Source organism: Apaloderma vittatum, unplaced genomic scaffold, assembly GCF_000703405.1.
Source record: "Apaloderma vittatum isolate BGI_N311 unplaced genomic scaffold, ASM70340v1 scaffold13909, whole genome shotgun sequence".
Lineage (NCBI taxonomy): Eukaryota > Metazoa > Chordata > Aves > Trogoniformes > Trogonidae > Apaloderma > Apaloderma vittatum.
In genome coordinates this window covers 6,046-25,315 of record NW_009737069.1, presented here as the reverse complement: position 1 = coordinate 25,315, position 19,270 = coordinate 6,046, and the positions used below count along the sequence as shown (strand labels likewise).

The following is a 19,270-nucleotide window of genomic DNA, read 5'->3' as shown; positions in this document are numbered from 1 at the left end:
TTGCTGTCACAACCGTGCTACATTTCTGCTGGGTGTTGAAAGGGCGTCATCTGTCCTGCTTTGATGTTCAGTCCTTTGTAACTGATTATCACGAAAGCAAAGCTAAGCGCCTAATGGGAGAGGAAAGCTTTGTCTTGACAGGCCCAGGATTTCCTCTCTCACGTCAAACAAGACATTTCTAAACGCTTCTTTCTGCTCCTCTTTTAGAAGTTTAGGTAAAAATATTCAGCACCCACCAATCTGGAAGCCTTTGTAGTAGAAACAAACAGCATCATTTCTTTTGGTTTGAGGAGACGTCGCTTTGGATTGCACAATCGGACTACGGAGCGCGGCTCTTTATTAACATGCTTGACATATGACAACGTAGTGAGAGCATGAATGAGGATAAAGCACCTTGCGGGAGGCTGCGTCCCATCCCTGGGGATGGAACTAGGCTGAGACGTTCCTACATCAGGCAGGACTGTCCACCCTGAGCCACGGCTAATCCGGTAGGTCGTTAACAGCCATCTGGGAGAACGGTGCGTTTAGCCTGTCGAGTTCATCTACTTGCGGGGGGTGATGCATGATAACCTCATGGTCCTCCGAAACATCATCACCCACAGCGACCAGGTTTGTTAGAGATTTGCTCCGAACGCACTGGAAATCAACGTGCCGGCTTTTGCCCTCCTCCTTTTCCCACGACATCTGGATGAACGGCCGTTGAACGTAGTTGTAGATCACTTCTGAGCGGCCACCCGGCCTCCTCTTCACCTTCTCCTTGCAGGTGGGATATCCTGAAAATACAGCCAGCCAGTCAGCTGCACTGTGACTTGGCAAAGGGGCAGGCAGGGGGGATTATGGGTGCAGGGGGGACATAACAGACAGGCTCACATTCCAAACTCACCATTAGGGGCTTGCGAAACTCTTTCTTAAAAGAGTTTTAAAAGAGAAGCACTCTAAGAAACAGGCTGCAGATACACCCAGCTACTGTAAGAGTTTCCCAGGACAGAGCGCAACGTTCCCTAAAGGAACACTTGGGTCACCAGGCGGAAACATTTGACTCCTGTTCCCTCTTGGTCCTAAAGAGACAACGCTTGCTGGTACACACTGCATCCTTCCTTTTCCCTTAACTTGTAAGCCCAGTGGCAAATCTCAGTGTAATGTGATAGAGGAAGGAACATGCTCAGCTTCTGCTGGTTACGTGAAGATAGATGCCTCGTGAAAAACACTGAGCAAAACAGGAAATGCCTGGAGTCCAGAGGAAACTGAGCTTTACTGCCTATGGAGTCACCTGTTTCAGAATTTCCTTTGCTGAAGAAATACTTTTACCTTCAATGCCAATGCGAATATTTTTCAGGCCCCGTTCCTTCAGCACAGCTTTCGCAACATCACGGTTCTCAATGTACTTGAAGAATCTGTACAGCTTGGAACTGTAAAGGACTTGAGAAATGAAAAAAACAAAGAAAAAGGATGATTAGCATCTACAAGGAGGGATCTTCTCCCCATGTTTGACACGCTCAGCTGCGGGGGTGCCAAAAACCAGGTGTGGTTCCCAAGAACTACTTCAGGTGTCTGTGCTCATCCCTGGGATTAGCTGCACTCCCTTGGCAGGAGGGGAGTGATGCACACTCCAGTCTGGACAGAGTGGGTGGTGATGAGTGTGTAAAGCAGAGGGTTCACTCACTAGGGAGCCAGGAAAAGGCTGAGGAGGAGGCAGCGAACAGAAGGAAAAGATGTACTCACGTCAGACCAAGCTCTAACTAGTCAGGGATCCTGCTTCTAGCAGTAGCCAGCTCAGAATCACATAGAATCACAGGATATTGGGAGTTGGAAGGGACCTCTGGAGATCCCCCAGTGCCACCCCCTGCCAGAGCAGGGTCACCCAGGGCAGCCCCACAGGAACGCGTCCAGGCGGGTTGGAAAGTCTCCAGAGCAGGAGACTCCACATCCTCTCTGGTTCAAGTCCCTTCATCATCCTCGTAGCTCTCCGTTGGACTCAGAGCTCTCCAGGACCGCAAAGGGAGAGCTACGAGGATGATGAAGGGAGTAGGTCCCAAGGAGACTCCACACCCTCTCTGGGCAGCCTGGGCCAGGGCTCCGGCACCCGCACAGCCAACAAGTTTCTCCTCACGTTGAGCTGGAACTTCCCATGTTCTAGCTTACACCCATTATTTCTTGTTCTATTACTGGGCACCACTGAGAAGCGACCAGCACCGTTCTCTTGTCCCTCACCCCTCAGATATTTCTACGCATTGATAAGGTGCCCTCTCAGCCGTCTCCTTTCCAGGCTGAACAGCCCCAGGTCTCTCTGTCTCTCTTCCCAGCAGAGATGTTCAGTCCCTTGATCCCCCTTGGAGCTCTCCCTCGGACTCTCTCCAGTAGGTCCCAGTCTCTCTGGAACTGGGGAGCCCCAAACTGGACACAGGGTTCCAGGGCTGGTCTCCCCAGGGCAGAGCAGAGGGGCAGGAGAACCTCCCCAGCCCTGCTGGACACACTGTTCTTGGTGCCCGCCAGGATCCCTGGAAGGAAGGTACAAAACAGGACTCCACGTGGAGGAAGACTGCTGTGTGGGTGACAGGTCCTTTCCCTGCGGCCAGCTTGAGTGTCCCTACGGGCACACGCTGAACACGGAGCCCTTACTTTGCGAGTACTCCTCTCCCATGGGAGGTGGGTGATCTTCATCCCAGTCCACGGTGTCTTCATCAGTCAGCACAACGATGTGGCACTCGCGCTCGCCTTTCCTCGCGCTATCCACCATGATGGGCAGGATCAGCTCCTCCAGGTAGCTGTCAAACTGCTTGTGAGCACCGTCATTGGAGAGCTCATGTAACAGAGCACCTAACGAGACAGAAAACACACAATGAGCTTTTTCACACAGTAGGAAAATACGGCCCAAGCTCTACACTTTCCAGATACGCTCAAGAGCAGAGCCTGCATCTTCTTCAGACAAACTCCTTAACATATGCTGGGAGGCATCGAGAGCTGCCAGCTCCAGAACTGGCAACATCAGACGCATGAGACTGCGTTTCGAATGGGACGCAAATCACGCTGTAGAACCATCACAGCACCACTAAAAGAACACCACGGTCCAACCAATACAGTGAAAGTGTAACAGACTGAATAATTAATTCATTATGGTGCTTAACTGCCAGCAACAACCTCTGTCCTTGAAAGCCTATTTTCTGCCTTCTCTGTGCTCACTCACCAGAGAACAGGGTAGAAACTCCACCCAAGGCCTGTGCTACGATACCACACACCCCACTGCAGGACGGTGCCTTTCACAGATTTGTTAAAAGCACCAAAAAGCTGCTCCCAGTAAGATACCTTCATGACTAAGAACTCTCTACTACTTTCCAACTTTGGTATTTTTGATTCCTGCTCTACCCATCATCTGTCAGCTTAAATTATTCATGATTCTCTGGTACATTTTTGATAGGAGTTAGAAACCTGCTTTTAGCCTTCTGCAACAGCAAGCTCTTCTCAGCCTCTGTTACAAGAGGAGAGAAGAATTTCTACTATTTCAGTTTGCTTTTCTGAGCACGGTGTCCGCATTCTGCAGGATTCAATCACTTTGCTCTGGATTGATGTAGTGTAAGAAGAAGCTGAAGTCCATATAATTAAGAACTGCACTGAATCAGGATCAGAGCGCTCAACACCATGCAGGTATCTCCTAAGAGCTGATTTCTCTCCATACTTACTTAAATCTTGACATTTGACTGTGTTGAAATCAAAGTTTATGCAGAGGTAATCGCACGTCTCGCGAAGGTCTGGGATGGAAATCCCATCCGGACAGTTAATAATTCCGGTTTTGTAATAATCCTGCAAATAAAAGGACACGTTTTGGAGAGAAAAATTAAGAATACCCTGGACTCTGATAATTTTAAATTAGTTCTTTGCTTTGTTAACCAGCATTTGAGAGTTACAGAAGCTATATATAACTCTGGGAACAGTAAAACCAGTCCTGCTTGTCCGAGAATCTACGTCTCTTTGCAGATCCCTCTTGGGCCTGATAAATGGTGAGCTCCAGTTCAAACTTGCCCCACGTCAAAGGGTTTCATAACATCTTATTTGCAATATGCATTTATATGCAACCACGAGGTCAGGGCACAGCTTGGGAACTACAGTCGCATGACACAAGAAGGGTAAAAGAGGTGACATGAGCAAAGCATCTGAAATGATGCCTCATGCCAACATCTATTATATCTTTTTTTTTTTTTAATCACAGTGCAAAACAGTAATAAAAGAATATGTCCCAGGCAGTGTGCAGCTGCTTGGGAGACGGCTCAGTTTCACATGTGTGACAAATACTGTTTTGTTTTGTCCTTTTTCCTTTTTTTTTCAATCTGCAAACATCTTCTTACCAGCACGGTCCGGAACACAGCCGAGCTAATTCCGTCTGCAATTTCATATTCTCCCTTTTCATTCGGCCTCGTGAAATTATATTCTCTTCCTGGTCCAAACATTCTGAACAAATAAAAGTCTATATAAGCGCACAAGTAAACTTAAATAGATTAATTCTGGAGACCAATAGTGCTCTAAGGTTAAACAAAACCAGCAGTGACATATACCTACAGGAACTTGAAATCTATATGCGATTCTTCTACGTGGTAAATAAACAAAAGAGCTGTCTCAGCCAACTCCTCCTGTAGCTGTGGCTACAGCTACTGCATTGCAAGGAACCAGCCACAGCTCAAAGAAAGAGATGGTTCAACCCTGAGTCAGAAAATCCCCTGTCACTGAGGCAAGGTAACCACCATCCGTCCGCCTTTTCATAGAATCACGAACCCGTGTTTTACACAACGACCTGTGCGAGGGTCAGGAACCCAACAGGATCTGTCTCCCTTCGGTCAGAGATGGACAAAAACGCCAGCAATACAGAAAAGGAGCACTTTGTGTCACGTCGACAGGCTCCAACCTTTGAGCTACCTTACAAGGAACCGCGTAACTTCTCTTATCAAAAGTGAGTAGCAGAAGCGGGACGGAGCATTATCGTTTGCCCCACTCTGGGAGGGAATTTATCAGCTGCGAACAGCTGTGCTGCTTACAAACAAGGCAAACGCTCGGTGAGGAGGCAGGAGCAGACCACGGCTCACTAAAAGCGCCCATTGTCTGAAGGAAGTGGACCGGAGGGAGAATGTTATCGAGGGAACTACCAGCTCTCTCGCCAGCTGGTCTTGTCTCCAAGGCCTCGCTCACAGCCAAGTTCTCAACGAGGTCAACCTCGCTTCACTCACGCATGCAGATGAGATGGCAACACAAACGCGAGGGATTCGTTCCATTTTAGCAAATGTTTGACCCCCTTGAGGTACCTTGAAAAGAGTGGAAATCACCCACCTTCCCAGCATAGTATCAGGGTGAGCAGTGAAAATCTGAGGGTTCACTGCAAAGCGAGTCCCATCTACCACGAGCGTCACTTTCTCTGGAGCCACTGTTTGCAAAGTGCTGCTTGAAGACAAAGCTGAGCATCCATAGCGTTCCAGGGTATTGAAATATTCAGATTGTCTCTTAGTGCCATCTTGGAAATGACAGTTGTGCGTGTCTTCAGGAGCAGACAACATGCTACTGCTCTGGGGACTCACTGGAGAAGCAGCGTGTCGGCATTCAGAATCTGAACCTGAGAGAGACAAATGAATATCGCAAGGGTAAGATATCATTTATTGAAGTAATAAGACTTCCTAGAGTAATGAGAAAACCGAGTGAAACAATAAAAAAGGATTCCAATACACGTAACTGTCAGGGTAGCGTTGTATGACATAGAACTAGACTGCATTTAAAAATTGAGCCAGCAGTTGGAATTTAGGTAGAAAATTTCTCAATGAACTGTGTTGCTTAACACTCCTTGTTAAAGCAAGATGGATTCAGTGTGCGAAGAGCACGAGCACAGGAATTAAACAAGGCCACAAGTCCTGACACCTGCTCTCCCAGGGAAGCTGGAGCAGAAGCACACACCACACCAGGGGTGGGCTAAGCCAGCGGCGCCCGATGCCCGGGCCACAGCGGGCACACAGCTCGGCAGGACTGTCCAGCTCCTTTCAGTCAATCCGCTCAGCCACAGCCTCGGGCAGATCTGTGAGTTCCTGGGCCAGGGTGTACCCATGCGATGATCTTGCTGAGGCAGCAGGACCCTAAACCCTGCTGTGGACCAGCTTGGGCTGGTGCAGGGTACGTACATTCTGCCAAGTCCAAACTGCCTCGAGATACTGGAAGTTTTCCAGAACACAACACCCCTCAATAAATAAACAAATAGCTCGCTTAAAGGTTACTGTAAGGTACAGACATTATCCTTACCCTCAGTCCTAGGAACTGCAGCAGGGCCGTGACCTCCTAGCACCACATTACTTTCTTCTGACTCATGGACTCCTACAGTTACGTTTTCCCCGGAGCAACTGGACTCCAGATTTCTCGACCAGTCTGTCCCACCAGCACAGTTCACATTCATGCTGGGCCTCTGCGATGCAAGGAGTTGGTTGCGTTTCCTAAGAGAGGAGCTAGGAGAGAAAACGCCAGGTCGTTAGTTCTGGAAGAAACTCCCACGTGACGAAGCTCAAATCCACACGTAAAGGCCCTGAGGCTCAAAAAGCATTTCTTCAGATGCTTCGGTGTTTCAAAGAGGCTTATGACACAAGTGATGCCCCTACACTTATCTAGGAAGAGGGAAAAAAAATGTTTTAAAGTAACCAGGGGTCTATTTCACCTACAAAACTTGGCTTTTTTTACAATTAGGTTGAAAGTCACTGATGCCTTTAGATTAAAAGTGTGTTCCTGCAAACACCTTCCCGGCAACTGCCTGATCTCCAGACCACTAGAGCCTTTTAAAAATGTTTACATACCTCCTGATTCCCAGCACTGGCCAAATGAGCTCTGTAACATGGCTGTAGCCCAAACCAGAACATTTTCCCAGTGAGCAGCTCGGGCATTGCCTCTTAACCACTCCGAGGGCTGACTAGGAGGTTCCCTGCTCCCAGTCGGTGCTTGGTTGGTTTTTTGGGGTCTTAATTCTTCTTGATTTACCACCCTCGTGTCTAAGTGTTCACTCCAGTATTTAACCCAACATAGTCCCAGGACAAGTCCTCCTGTCACACACCATGGCTGCGGCCGCCTTGCGTCCATCGTATCCTGGCTCTGCCCGACACCCACGCTGTCACTAAAGCCATTCACATCTGAAATCTTCTTTCAGCATATGCAGAGAGACCTGGTTTTGCTGTTTGGCCACTTCAAGTGAAATTCTTCTTCCCCGTCGCTGTCTTTAAGATCCACTTCACTTCTTTGTATCTCCTAACAGATCTCTTTTGCTGTGTCTTTCCCCAGTTCTCTCTCCTGCCTTGGACAAGAAACAGCTCTCCTTTCTTAGCTTCCAGTGTTTTCCTTTCACTCTCTCAAACATAAAACACCGATTTCCTCATTAATGAATTTTCCCAATTTCCCCCCTGCAGAACAATTGCCCTGTGTCTTTTTCTTGGCTGAATTAAGACTCCAGGGTGCGTGGGTGCCATCTATAAAGGATGGCAGAACACTGACACGGCTAGATACAAACCAGATAAAATAAAGCACATAAAATAACAAAATGCTAAAGAAGAGCTGGTGAGTTTTCTGGTCAGGACCTGCTGAGGATGAAGTCCTTAATGAGCAGTTCAGTGCTGGATTTACAGCCTGTCATTACTGGCAGTCACCGCGAGCATTTCATTTCTTAATTAGAAATTTAAAAAAAGGAGTAACAATTCCTTCCTCTCGTTCCATAAGACCAGCACGAAGTTGGCAGCATTATTATATCCGTGTATTTTTAGAAAATCTGTTGCTTACGCGTCATGGGATGTTCATCAGAAGGAAGATTTCTGGCAAGGGTAAACCCATGGGAACAGCCACTGGGTGCTTTATTTTTTTAAAGGCTCTGGCTGGCAAGAACAGCACTGCGAGGAGCCTACGAGGGTCACCCTAGTTCCAGCAACGTTAAGAGCGTTTCTATCCACCTCTGCTCTCACCAAACACCCAACACCGGCTCCGAAAAATCCCTTTCCCCACGCTTCCCAGGCTGCTTTCTTTGACCTGCCGCACCGCTTGCCCGGACCGTGGAGAGATGCCCCCTTGTCATACCCTCCAAAAACCCAACCCCGGGACTGCTGCCTTGCGCCCGGTCACCCGTGAAACAAACCCCATCCCCTTCTGCCTGAGCAAAGGGCACCACAAACTCCCCGTGAACAAACCCACGGCATTTTTTGTCCTCTTCTCCCAGGTGTCAGACCAGGAAAGAGGCACTTAGAGAGGCCATGGGTGGGTGGAATCCCCAGTATCCAACACAAAACCCTAAAATGTTTGGGTTGGGAAGAACCTTAAAGATCATCGTTCCAACCCCCCTGCCATGGGCAGGGACACCTCCCACCAGAGCAGGTTGCTCAAAGCTCCATCCAACCCAGCCTTGGACACTTTAGGGATGGGGCTTCCACAAGTTCTCTGGGCAACCCCATCCGATGTACACACGCTGCCCTGCTTGTACCGCTGCTGGACAAACCTAACGCCCCGGGAATTAGCTATATTGAGGAGTAAACATACAGTATATGCAGAAAATATTGTTTAAACTAAACCCAAATATGCAACCCCTCACAGTGTACAACACCCTGGGAAAAAAAAGATCCACCCAAAGCACCTTTAAATCGCTTCCAGAATTGACACTTTCAAATGTAGCAACAAAAACTCAACCATTCCAGGTGCCTTCTGACCTCCAACATTCCGTGATTTCCCTATTTCATGCAGTCTATTGTAATTATCATGAGAAAACGGGAGTTTTCCAGGCTGCAAATGTTAAACTATTCATAAAACTAATAGTGTGGTTTCAAACACACTGAATTCAAACGCTACAATCGAGTTATACTTTTGGAGCAAAATGCTTTAGAATTTGGTAACTGTGCAGAAAGCCAAAACGTATTTTTTTAAAGCTGCAGCTTGATTTCCTCAGGCAAAGGTGTTCTGAGATGGGGAAAAAAAGCACCCTTGTCAAGTGGAGATGCAACCATCTGGGAATAGTCCTTAAGAGGAGTTGTTCTTGGGACTAGCAAGCTGTCGGGAGAAACACAAACACCACACTGGGTTGTCTCAGGAAATTGTTTCTTTCCCCCCAATTTTTCTACATTGAAATAAGCTCCCTGATAAAGCTGAGATGCTCACACACTCCCCTGGGCACAGAATTAGCTCTGGGGGCAGACAAGAACTCTGTTAAGAGGACTTGATAAGCACAAAATCTACTTCTTAGGCCTCTTGCTTTCAACAGCGCTCTCTCGCCGACACGCTCTGGGCAATCGCTCGATTATTTAACACGTCCCTTAGCAGAGAGAAGAATTTCGGCAGGGAGTCGGATCAATAAGCGGTTTATATCCAGGCAAACAGCAGCTTTACCAAGGGACACTTATTGCCTAACCTCACAGGAAATCTGCCTTGTAAGCCCTATTTTATAAGTGACGTCAAACAGCACGAAACTCCCACAGGCTGAATCCTCCCACCAGTCAAACCGGGGTTGTAGTTTTTGTTCATCCCCTCTCACTCTGAACTCGACGTGTGCACGGTTCGAAGGACCCTGCACGATGTGCTGCCGAGTCCTCGACTACACCACCTCAGAAACTACTTCTAGAACGATTACCAGACATGCAGAAACCACGATACACGAATTTTCCCCGATCGTTTCCCCTCCTTTTTCTGCTTAATGTGCCAGGCAGGATTTTGGGGATGAAGAGCCCCAGCTGTTTGACACCCTTCTCCTCGTTCCTTTCTGTCACACCAAGTTTAGCGTCGCTGAAAGGTGCTAAAAAGTGCAGCGAGGGGAAGATTCAGGAACAGACGCCTTTCGCAACTGCGGCGGCTCTTACAAGCGTGGGATTTGCCTTTCCTCGTTAAATCTGCGGGACGCCGAACGCTCAGCCCCGCTGATCATCGGCCTTGGGCCGGGCGAATGGCTCCCTCCTCTCTTCTGTCCCCTCTCAGAATGCCCAAATCCTACCTGTTAGGTGTCAGCACAGTCAAGGTAGATGAATAAGGATTCCTTCTGAGCACATCTGGCTGGTACAAGAAATACCCAAACCAGTCATTTAACATGACAAACGTATTGCGGTCACGCACACAGCCCAGGAGGGAACTAGAAAGGCTTCAGAAAGCCATACTCGAGCCTGACCAGCTTACAAATGTCCTGGTTTCCTTTCATGGCCAGGATCAAGGTGAATTCCCCGTGGGGAGAATGAACACCTATAAATAATAATTAGCGCTATTCAGCTTCAAAGCTTTTTAACAAATATTAGCTGCTCATTGCTCCTCGCAGCCCCGGGAAGCGCTGCAGGAAAGTCTTTTATGAGAGAAAACAGGGGGGAAAAAAAAAAGACCTAATTTTCAAGAGCAGCCAGAGGATTGGGCCAACTAAGTGCTGACTTTGAGCACGTTCACTACTCAAGCTCCCCGGCCGTGCGCTGGCACTACCCTGAGGTCAGCAGGACAAATACCAACAAGTTCCCACCTGCTTTTGAGCTCTGCTCTCCGCGCACGTTTCTACCCTCTGGGGGTAAGGGTAAAGCGGGGGGTATCACAGAACTGATCACCAGCAGTAACGGAGCACCCCGACTTCCCAGCCCTCGTCTCCGTAGCGTGTTGGTGTGCTCAGATCCTGCCGGGGCAGGTCGGGACCGGGCTGCGGAGGAGCTGAAGACTCAGGGCTCACAAGTATCAAAAGCCCGGTGTCACGTTCAGCACTAAAGATGAAAGGAAGAGCTCCTAATAGGTTGTACTTTTTTTTTTCTTTTGGAAAGGAAACAGTGAAAAAAATCAAACTTCACATCTGACTCGGGCCGTTGGTTTTGCCCAACTTAGAGCACGTAGGTCCCTCCTCCTTCCAGAACAGGACGACGTTAAGAACGAGCTGTGCAACTGAACGAGCCCCTCTGTGCTCCAAACCACGTGCTGACGGGGACGCTGAAGTCATCTTCATCTGAACTTTTGTTGAGAGAAAAACATGGAAGTGCTTTTTCCCTTTTTTTTTAAAACACAAACTGGAATCAAGAGTTTTATTTAGCAACGCATCTTTAGCACCAACAGTTCACGCTACAAACCTTTCGCAGAGGTAAAGAAGCTGATCCTTGCTCTACGTAATTCTTAAAAAAGAAGTGTACTGGAATGCAAAAAGGCTGCGATGATCTTCAGGACGTTATCCTTCCCCACCCTAACGAATCTGAGGCATATCCAAACCCACATCCCAAGGGACACAGTTCTCACCCAGCCACTGGGGCTTAACTTGTCCAGACCAACGTCAACAGCACGTGGGCGATGCGTGCAAAGAAAAGAAACTCAAATACAGCAACATGTCCAGCAGAGAAAAACCAAACAGTTGCAGGACATTTTATTAAGCAAAAGATAACAAAAAGCATCAGTACGGACTTGCTGGTTTCTAACTTTTTAGTGTATTACTTGTTCCTCACCTTTGGGAATTTTTTTTTTTTTCAAGAGCCATTGTAAAATATTTTAGGTATCGAGGTTTTAGAACTTCAGGGAAACGTCAAAGGAAAATCATGAAAAGCTGAACTGTCAAAATCCACTGAAGAGTAAAAGCCCTTGACTGTAACATCTGACAGCTTATGCGCTGCTTCGCTGTCATCCGGCATGACACAAAGGAAGTAGTAAGAGAGTAAAAATACTAGAAGTGAGTAATCTCACGTCACCGTTTGGTTTGCGGACGATGAAGCACGACGAGCGCGCGAATCAGAGGTTTAGCAACATCCCACTCTTCCTGAACCACGGCGTAACCACTGCGACTGAAAAAAAACAACTCCAAAGAGCTCGTTTTTAAGGTGACAACATTGCTCTAAATCCAGAAAAACATCCCCGTGCGCAATTATTCTCCGAAATATGAGCAAGCAGGAAACAGGCGTACGCAGGGCGTGCCTGACCTAATTCTAGAGCCTACTGCTTTAGAACACGATGTATTTTTAACACAATCGCGCGCCTTTCGGAAAGGTTGAGCCTCGCTTTAATTTCCTAAAAGATACCCTTGGAACCTGCCACAAGTTTCTCAAAACTCCAAAGAGGGAAAACTAATTAGCAATGATCGAATTCCTCCTCTGGAGAGAAAAAAAAGAGATCTCACAGGCTTAAGACAACTAACATTTTTTGTCTGTAAGGATTAGCGTAAAAATGGTAATTTCTGCTCTTTCTCGCACCTGTACCTTGGGAAGGCGTGAAGATTTTCATGACAAAAATGGAGAAAGGTTGGAAAGGAAACAGCACAGAAGGGCACTAGAAGAAATGTACCCTGCCAGGCAGTGCCTGCTCTGGTCCCCTGTCTCACTTTGTCCCTTCCCTCCTGCGTTCTCAGTGAGAGGGAAAGAAACACAGCGGAATTGGAAAAGACAAACCGAGTGGAAAAGCTGCCTATTAAAACACATCTTCAGTATCAACTGCTACAGCTCCTCTGGAGTTTAAGATGCAGGAAGACACCTTTCCTTTTGCAAGTTGCCTGGAGTAAACACAAGCCTATCGATTCTTTATCTACTAAGAAATAAAAGCGAGCGATGGGCCCGTGCTGTGAGCACCGCACACTGCGGAGGAAAAAAGGCACTTCTAGAGCAATAACACCTCCTGCTTTTAAATGCCACTCCCTGCTTTCAGCCAAATCCTACAGTCTTTAAACATTTTACAGTTCAGAGGGTCTCTCCTCCTCATAGCAGGTGAGGTTTTTTTTTGGTCTTTGCTTTTTCGAAAAGCGTTTTTTCCACTTGTCAAGTACAAATCTGGTTCCTCGTTACTACTCTTTTCAGCAGAAGACTCGTCTAGGAGATCAGTTTTTAACCTCTCTCAGAAGACGAGGGTCTGAGCCCTGGATGCTGCGGCCGAATGCGATGAAGGATGCTCCAGACGAGGGATGCTCAAGACTATGTGAGACTCGGCCGGGCTGAGGTCGGCCGCTCACCAGCACCCGCAGGTGTGCCTGTACCTCAGGAGAACACCACAGAAGTGCCTTCACCCAGATTGCATCAGACAGAAAATCCACTCGGAGCCTTTTAACGTGCTTTTCTCCTACCTCCTAATGAGCCTTGCTTCATTTTCTGCTAGAGACACAAACATACCGAGACAATAAAAGGCTGATTTATAGGTCGCAGCAGCACGAGCACATTACAAAAGGCTTTTCCCCTGTTGGGAAAGAACTCCATCAATATACAGAGGAATCATTTTCCATCTGGCTTCAAAACGCAGACGAAGAACAATGTCCAGCAGGACCGGCGCAGCGCAGGACAGCCTGCAAACGCTGCCAAGAGACAGCAAGAAGGCTGATGAAACGCTCGATTGTTTTCCCCTATTCTGCACATAGTGCTTCACTGTTAGCAAAGTTTATAGACTTGCTCGTTTACTTGAGCCTTAACAAAAATCCACTGTTTCTACAACGGCAGTTCAAAACTATGGGCTGCAGCACGGCTGTGAGGGTTTAACACCGCATCTCGATCGCAGACCCGTGGTTCACCAGCTCCTCCCGGAACGGCCAGCGCCGCATTCACCCGCCCAAAATTCGCATCGTCGCCAGTGGCGCTGACCCACCCCAGCGCCCTGCGCCCACGGCATCATTTCTTTCGCCAGCCTCTGATCACCACAGCTAATACGTGCAGAAAACTCACGGAGATGTAACTGGAGGTAACCTGTTATAGGCTTTTTCCAAAAAGGAGAGCAACCCCATCAAGTGGAACAGATCAAGTGCATCCAGTAATGTCCTACTACGGAATAACGACACAAGTTATTGCGTTGGAAGGGCGACTGCTGCCCCGTGAGGCTCAAAGGTAGTACCTTTAAAGAGCACAACCGAGCCACCTCTAAAGGCCATTTCCACTATTCATACTACTGGGTTTAAGACAGTCACCTGGAAAATGTTTGATCCTCATAAAGAACTTCCGAAGGCTGTAGTAATGGCAGCTGTGCTAGTGCTATCTGATGAAATTCAGCCAGCAATTTAAATAAGGCTGGCCATGCCAAGAGAGAACCGGCAGAAGGATGGAGTGTGCAGATCTGGGCGAGTTAAAGGGGAAAACCCTGGTGAAAGATGAGCTGGTGCAAATATAAGCAGGATCTTCTTCTCCAGAGACAGCAAAACCAAATGTTCCCCTGCTAAAATACAGAGTATTGAGCTAAATAAAGTCTTAAGCCAGGTGACACCTACGAGTTACACTTTGTATTTGCCTGTGCAAGACTAAGTTACAAATGTTTCTGTAAAAATTTCAAGAGGAGCACAGCAGCAGACAACAGTGTCTTACCCTGTGTTCTGTTCCTGCAAAACTACTTACGACACTTTAAGGAAACAGGTTCTAACAAAATGTAAAGGCAAGACCTATTTAGATTTTAAAATATTATTTTCCTTCTCAACTTTTTTTTCCCCGAGGCAGTTAAACCAAATCCAGGTTCAAATTCACATCCACACCACGAGAAGTCCGGCTTTTCAATTACAACCTATAAAAAAAACCCCCCAAAGCCAACTAAATCCACTGAGAAGTCCGATATACCTGCAGCCATCAGAACTTCTGAACAGAAATAATCACCCACAGCTCTTATTGCACCTCTGGAGCAAAGTTTTTTGCAGGGACCCCCTCCTCTGCCAGCCCAGCTCCGTACTTACTGGCGGATCGGTTCCCAGTGCTGCCAGCACCAGTATCCTCAAATCCTGCTCGAAGAGAGGGAAGCACCAAGTCCCAGCAAAGCTTCAGAGTTTAAACTGTTTGTGCACCAATGGGCACTCCCCCAGAGCCCAGATGTCTGATTCATGTAAATATTTCAGTTTAAAAGTCCCTGCCCGCCCCCCTCCAGCTGATTCATGAAAAGGTTGAATATGAAAACCTGATGTTTGAATATGAAAACCTGCAGCTTCTTTTTAAGCCTCCCCCTTCAGCAAAAAGCCCCCCCAAATCTCTCCCTCCCCGCAGGTACCTGGCTCAGCCTGGTTTTGCAGGAATTGTGTGGTAGAAAAAGTGCAGTTTTATCAAATTCTTGACAACATCCGGCTAAATAAGTTCCTGCCACACATCCCTTACGCGGGGAAAAAGGAATTAACTACCAGAATTTCTGAATAGCCAGGTACATGGATACCCCCAAGTCCAGAAGACCTTGGACTTAGGCTCAGACAACTTTACAGTAAGTGAGGACGAGTTATTTCAATGTATCGGCGCCCGTGAGGTGCATCACTAATGAGCCCCAAGAAAAAGGACCCCCCGGTCCCAGTGCTCGGTGCCCACACACAGCCCGGGGGGGGGGCATCACACCTTTACATCAGCTGGAAACGCTCCCCTCTATCAGTTCAAACATTAAATCAATCCATCCTGTGGTCCTTAACGCTTTCCCCCAAGGCACATCTGGATTGCTCAGACACTTCTCCAGACACAGAGAACAAGAGAATTAAATCTATCATCAATAATTCTGTCATTTTTAATGGTGAACGCTTTGTGAAACCCTGCCGTCTCCTTCACCGCTGCCCTTAAAGCCAGCAACTGCAGAACGTGTCTGAAGGTCAGTACCTGGAGCTGCTGTCGCTGCCACCACCTGTGATTTTGACTTTGCAACACAGGGTCCCAACCCCAGCACCCAGTCTGCAGCCCCACAACGGTTAACTCAACCACCCTGTTCGCTTTCCACACAGCAAGTAACCCATGTGGATCCTCCCGAGGTGAGGATCGGTGCCTTCATCGGAGTATTTTGAAATACAAAGCAGTTTTAACGCGAGTGGATTGTTTCCCAGTGCAATAATCAGCAGAGAGGAAATTCAGACCAAAGCATCCTCACTTACTGAGCTTTTAGTTTGCTACAAAAAGTTCGCTGACGGTTCAGCCACAGCCAAATGCGCCTACTTGCTTCGACTCTTATTTTAGAAAGGCTGCAGCGGCTTCAAACTCCACCTTCCTTCTCTGGAAGGGATCCCAACAAGTAACTGCTCACTCATTCCCAGCTCATCTGCTACAACTCCAACTGCCATTCATTTTTAACCAATTACATGGCAGCAGCTTTAAAAACTAACAATAGATGGCAGATTTGCCAAAGTCGAGTGCAGTTACAGCAGCTACTCACCCAGGAGATTGCAGGATAAAAGAGAAAAACCCCAAAAGGGGAGCTGCACGCTGTTTAATGAAATGCAATTCACTTCGAAAGTAAATATTCAAGTCTTGATAAAGCTGTTTATCTGTCCTACCGTCAGGAGGAGCCCAGTGCTTGCTGATGCACCTGAATAATCACAAAATCATTAAGGTTGGCCAAGACCTCTACGATGACCTACTCCAATTGTCCACCCACCATTACCATGACCATAAAATCAAGTGTCACATCTAGATGTTTTTTGAACTCTTCCAGGGATGACGACTCCACCGCTTCCCTGGGCAGCTTGTTCCAAGCTCTGTTCTACCTGTGCTACAGAAGGGCCGGCAGCGCTTTGTGCCCAGCGTGGAAGAGCAGAACCAGGCTCAGCAAACCTCAGGGGTCATAGCCCAGCACGGGAGATCTTCACCTGAGCTTGGTTTGAGACGGGCTCGCCGGGGGGAGTCACCCGGCAGCCCCACCTGGCGCTGCCGTATCGCGACGGTCGGGAGGGACAAGCGGCCGGAAGCTCGTTCAGATAAAGCCACCAAAGCTCCGGCCGAAGGACCGAGATGCTCCACGTGAGCCGGGGGCACAGGCGGAGCGAAGACTGAGCATCGGCTGCAGGAACAACGGAGCGCCCTGAATCCAGCGAGCGGCTTAGTTTGCACGAAGGATAGTGCTGCCGGCAGGAGCAGGGAGGTGATCACCCTCCTCTGCTCAGCGTTGGTGAGGCCTCACCTCGAGTGCTGTGCCCAGGTTTGGGCCCCTGGTGCTGGAGAGGGTACAGAGGCGGCTGCCAAGCTGGGAAAGGATTTGGAGCACGCGTCGTACGAGGAACGGCTGAGGGAGCTGGGGCTGTTTAGCCAGGAGAAGAGATGGAGGGGAGACCTTATCCCTCTCTACAACTGCTTGAAAGGAGGTTGTAGCGAAGCAGGGGTTGGTCTGTTCTCCTTAGGGGACAAGAAGAAATAGCCTTAATTGCACCAGGGAAGGTTCAGGTTGGATATTAAAAAGAATTTCTTTTTCTTTGGAAAAGGCTGCCCAGGGAGGTGGCTGAGTTGCCATCCCTGGAGGGGCTGAAGGACATGGTTTAGTGTGTTGATAGGGCTGGAAAAGGTTGGACTTATGATCTTCAAGGTCTGTTCCAGCCAAAACCGTTCTATGATTCTATGATTCTAAGACATAGGCAACAACAAAAAGCAAACTAAACCTTTCCGAGCGTGGCCCCACTAGTAAACACTGCAAAAGCAACACCCAAGTAACCCAAACCCAAACCAAACAGGCGAGTTTTATTTAGCACAACTGCAGCTCTTCAGGAAAACACAGCTTGATTTATTTTTAGGGAGGTAAGAGCAGGGGCCACAGTTTCGGCTGAGGTAAAGCCAACCGTCAGAGTCAGCAGAGAACTCGACACCTTATTTTCAAGGGCTGAAAAACATCTTGCTCAAGCTTTCAAAACAACTACGGTTGACGATGGTACCTTGGCAAAGACACCTCCTGCTTTGTTTACACGTCTGGATAAATATTTTACATGTCAAGCATAGTTATAACACTTTCTAAGAATGTTCCATTGCATTCCTTCTTATGTGACTAATAATTCTTCTACAAAAATATTTGGCTTAGTGTCACGTTTCAGCAAAATTAGCCAGCAAGTGCAGTCGTATTTTGCGCAAGTTTTAAAAAAGGGAAAGTACCACTGAAAAAAAAATAAAATACAAAATTGAAAAAGCAGAGCCGATGCCTATTTCAACACACATAATGAGGTGTTCGTGCAGAGGAAAGGTGCCCATTTGGGCTCTCAACGAGGTTGCTCTTGAAAGTGGAGAGTTCAAAAATGGAAATGTATTCCAGAACAGTCCACTCCAGCTCATTTTTAATATGACAAGCAAGCAGCTCATCAGTATTCTAGCCAGAATTGCAGCTGTTTCTCTGCATGTTTATCTCAAAGGCAACAGACAAAAGAAAGGCCAGGATTTTTAAAAATTTATTTGTTTCAAGGAAGCAGCCTTCAAAAGCCGCCCTTGTGAGGAACATCCAACTCCTCTGCTGAATAATCCAAGAGATTCACAAATAAATTCGCATATTCCAGCAGCAGGGCTTATTAATAAAGCCTTAACAAAGTCTTACTGTGAAAGCCGCTAATTAAAGGGTCTCTTAACGCACAAAGCTCTCCAACTTATCTCTGGATTCAACTCAATCCTGATGAGACGTGCCCAAACCCGTGATGTTTTAGAGCTCTCCACGGATCCGCGTGAAATGAGTTGGCCGCTTCTGCTACGACGGTCAACGAGACGAGGCGTTACACAAACCTGCCATCGCTACGTGAACCTCTTGGTGGTAAACCCGGCTCGAAAACTCCCACGGGCAGAAGGTTCAGCACCCAACACGCCCACGTGTGAGACACAGCCGGGGCAGCACGAGGGGCTGGGCTGCTCCTCGGCTGCTCCGGGGTTAAATAAAGCCTTTAAGTCTCAGGGCTGTCACCTGGCCGGCCCCAGCTCACAGAAGGTTTCATTCCGAATTGTTATTTTTAATGCAGCCATGACAGACTCCTCATTAAAGACAGCACTAAGCGTCTGCACCGCACGACAGGGGGGAGAGACTGGAGAAGAGTCTATTTTCTGCGCTAATAACAGCTTCATCTTGCAGAAACACAGTAATTCCACTCTCCAAGTGGTGAAACGGCATTTCCCGGAGTTGCCCACACAGACACCTTGCAAATGGTTTTGGAATGACTTAACAACACAAAGGGAAGACAGACAGAGATGCCACAACCTTGGTGTATTAACCCATTTTCTGAAAACAATCGAGAGCTTCAAAACCAGCTTTTCGAAGGAAGGAGCTCACCGCAGGATCTTGGCAAAGAACATTCTGTGACGGGGACATCTGACAGGCAGGGTACCATTTAAATATAGCCCCAAGGCGCTGAAGCTCTCCACAGCTTTCTACCAGTAAACAGAAACCCAGCGACGCCTCTTGCGCGGGGAACGGACATAATGAGACTGGTCGCACTTGTAGGCAGCACCATCTCCAACCTGGCTGGTTATCACCGCTCCTCAGATCACGACAGCAAAACGCCGCGCCAACGCACTCCCTCGCTTTCCAACGGGTTCTTTTCAGAAGAGAAAACTACATCACCCAGCCCAGCATCCTGGCCTGTATCAGAAATGGTGCGACGAGCAGGAGGAGGGAGGTGATCGTGCCACCGTACTCAGCACTCGTG

The 19,270-nt window shown here is 47.9% G+C and overlaps 1 protein-coding gene across 1 annotated transcript; it reads right to left on the bottom strand.

Moving 5' to 3' along the window:
- Positions 1-290: 290 nt before the first annotated feature.
- Positions 291-6,462, bottom strand: LOC104279804 (BTB/POZ domain-containing protein KCTD20-like). Its single transcript, XM_009877217.1, has 7 exons — positions 6,319-6,462; positions 5,314-5,593; positions 4,341-4,443; positions 3,678-3,798; positions 2,620-2,817; positions 1,309-1,419; positions 291-773 (listed from the first exon to the last, which is right to left on the bottom strand). The coding sequence occupies exons 1-7, from the start codon at positions 6,416-6,418 to the stop codon at positions 481-483; spliced, it is 1,206 nt and encodes a 401-aa protein (XP_009875519.1). The 5' UTR covers positions 6,419-6,462; the 3' UTR covers positions 291-480.
- Between the last annotated feature and the right edge of the window lie 12,808 nt (positions 6,463-19,270).

Coding starts and splice junctions, on each gene's coding strand:
- LOC104279804 (XM_009877217.1), bottom strand. CDS start 6,418: ATGAATGTGAACTGTGCTGGTGGGACAGACTGGTCGAGAAATCTGGAG. Junction 5,594..6,318: donor AGTCCATGAGTCAGAAGAAA/GTAATGTGGTGC, acceptor TGTCTCTCTCAG/GTTCAGATTCTGAATGCCGA. Junction 2,818..3,677: donor AGTCAAATGTCAAGATTTAA/GTAAGTATGGAG, acceptor CTGTCTCGTTAG/GTGCTCTGTTACATGAGCTC.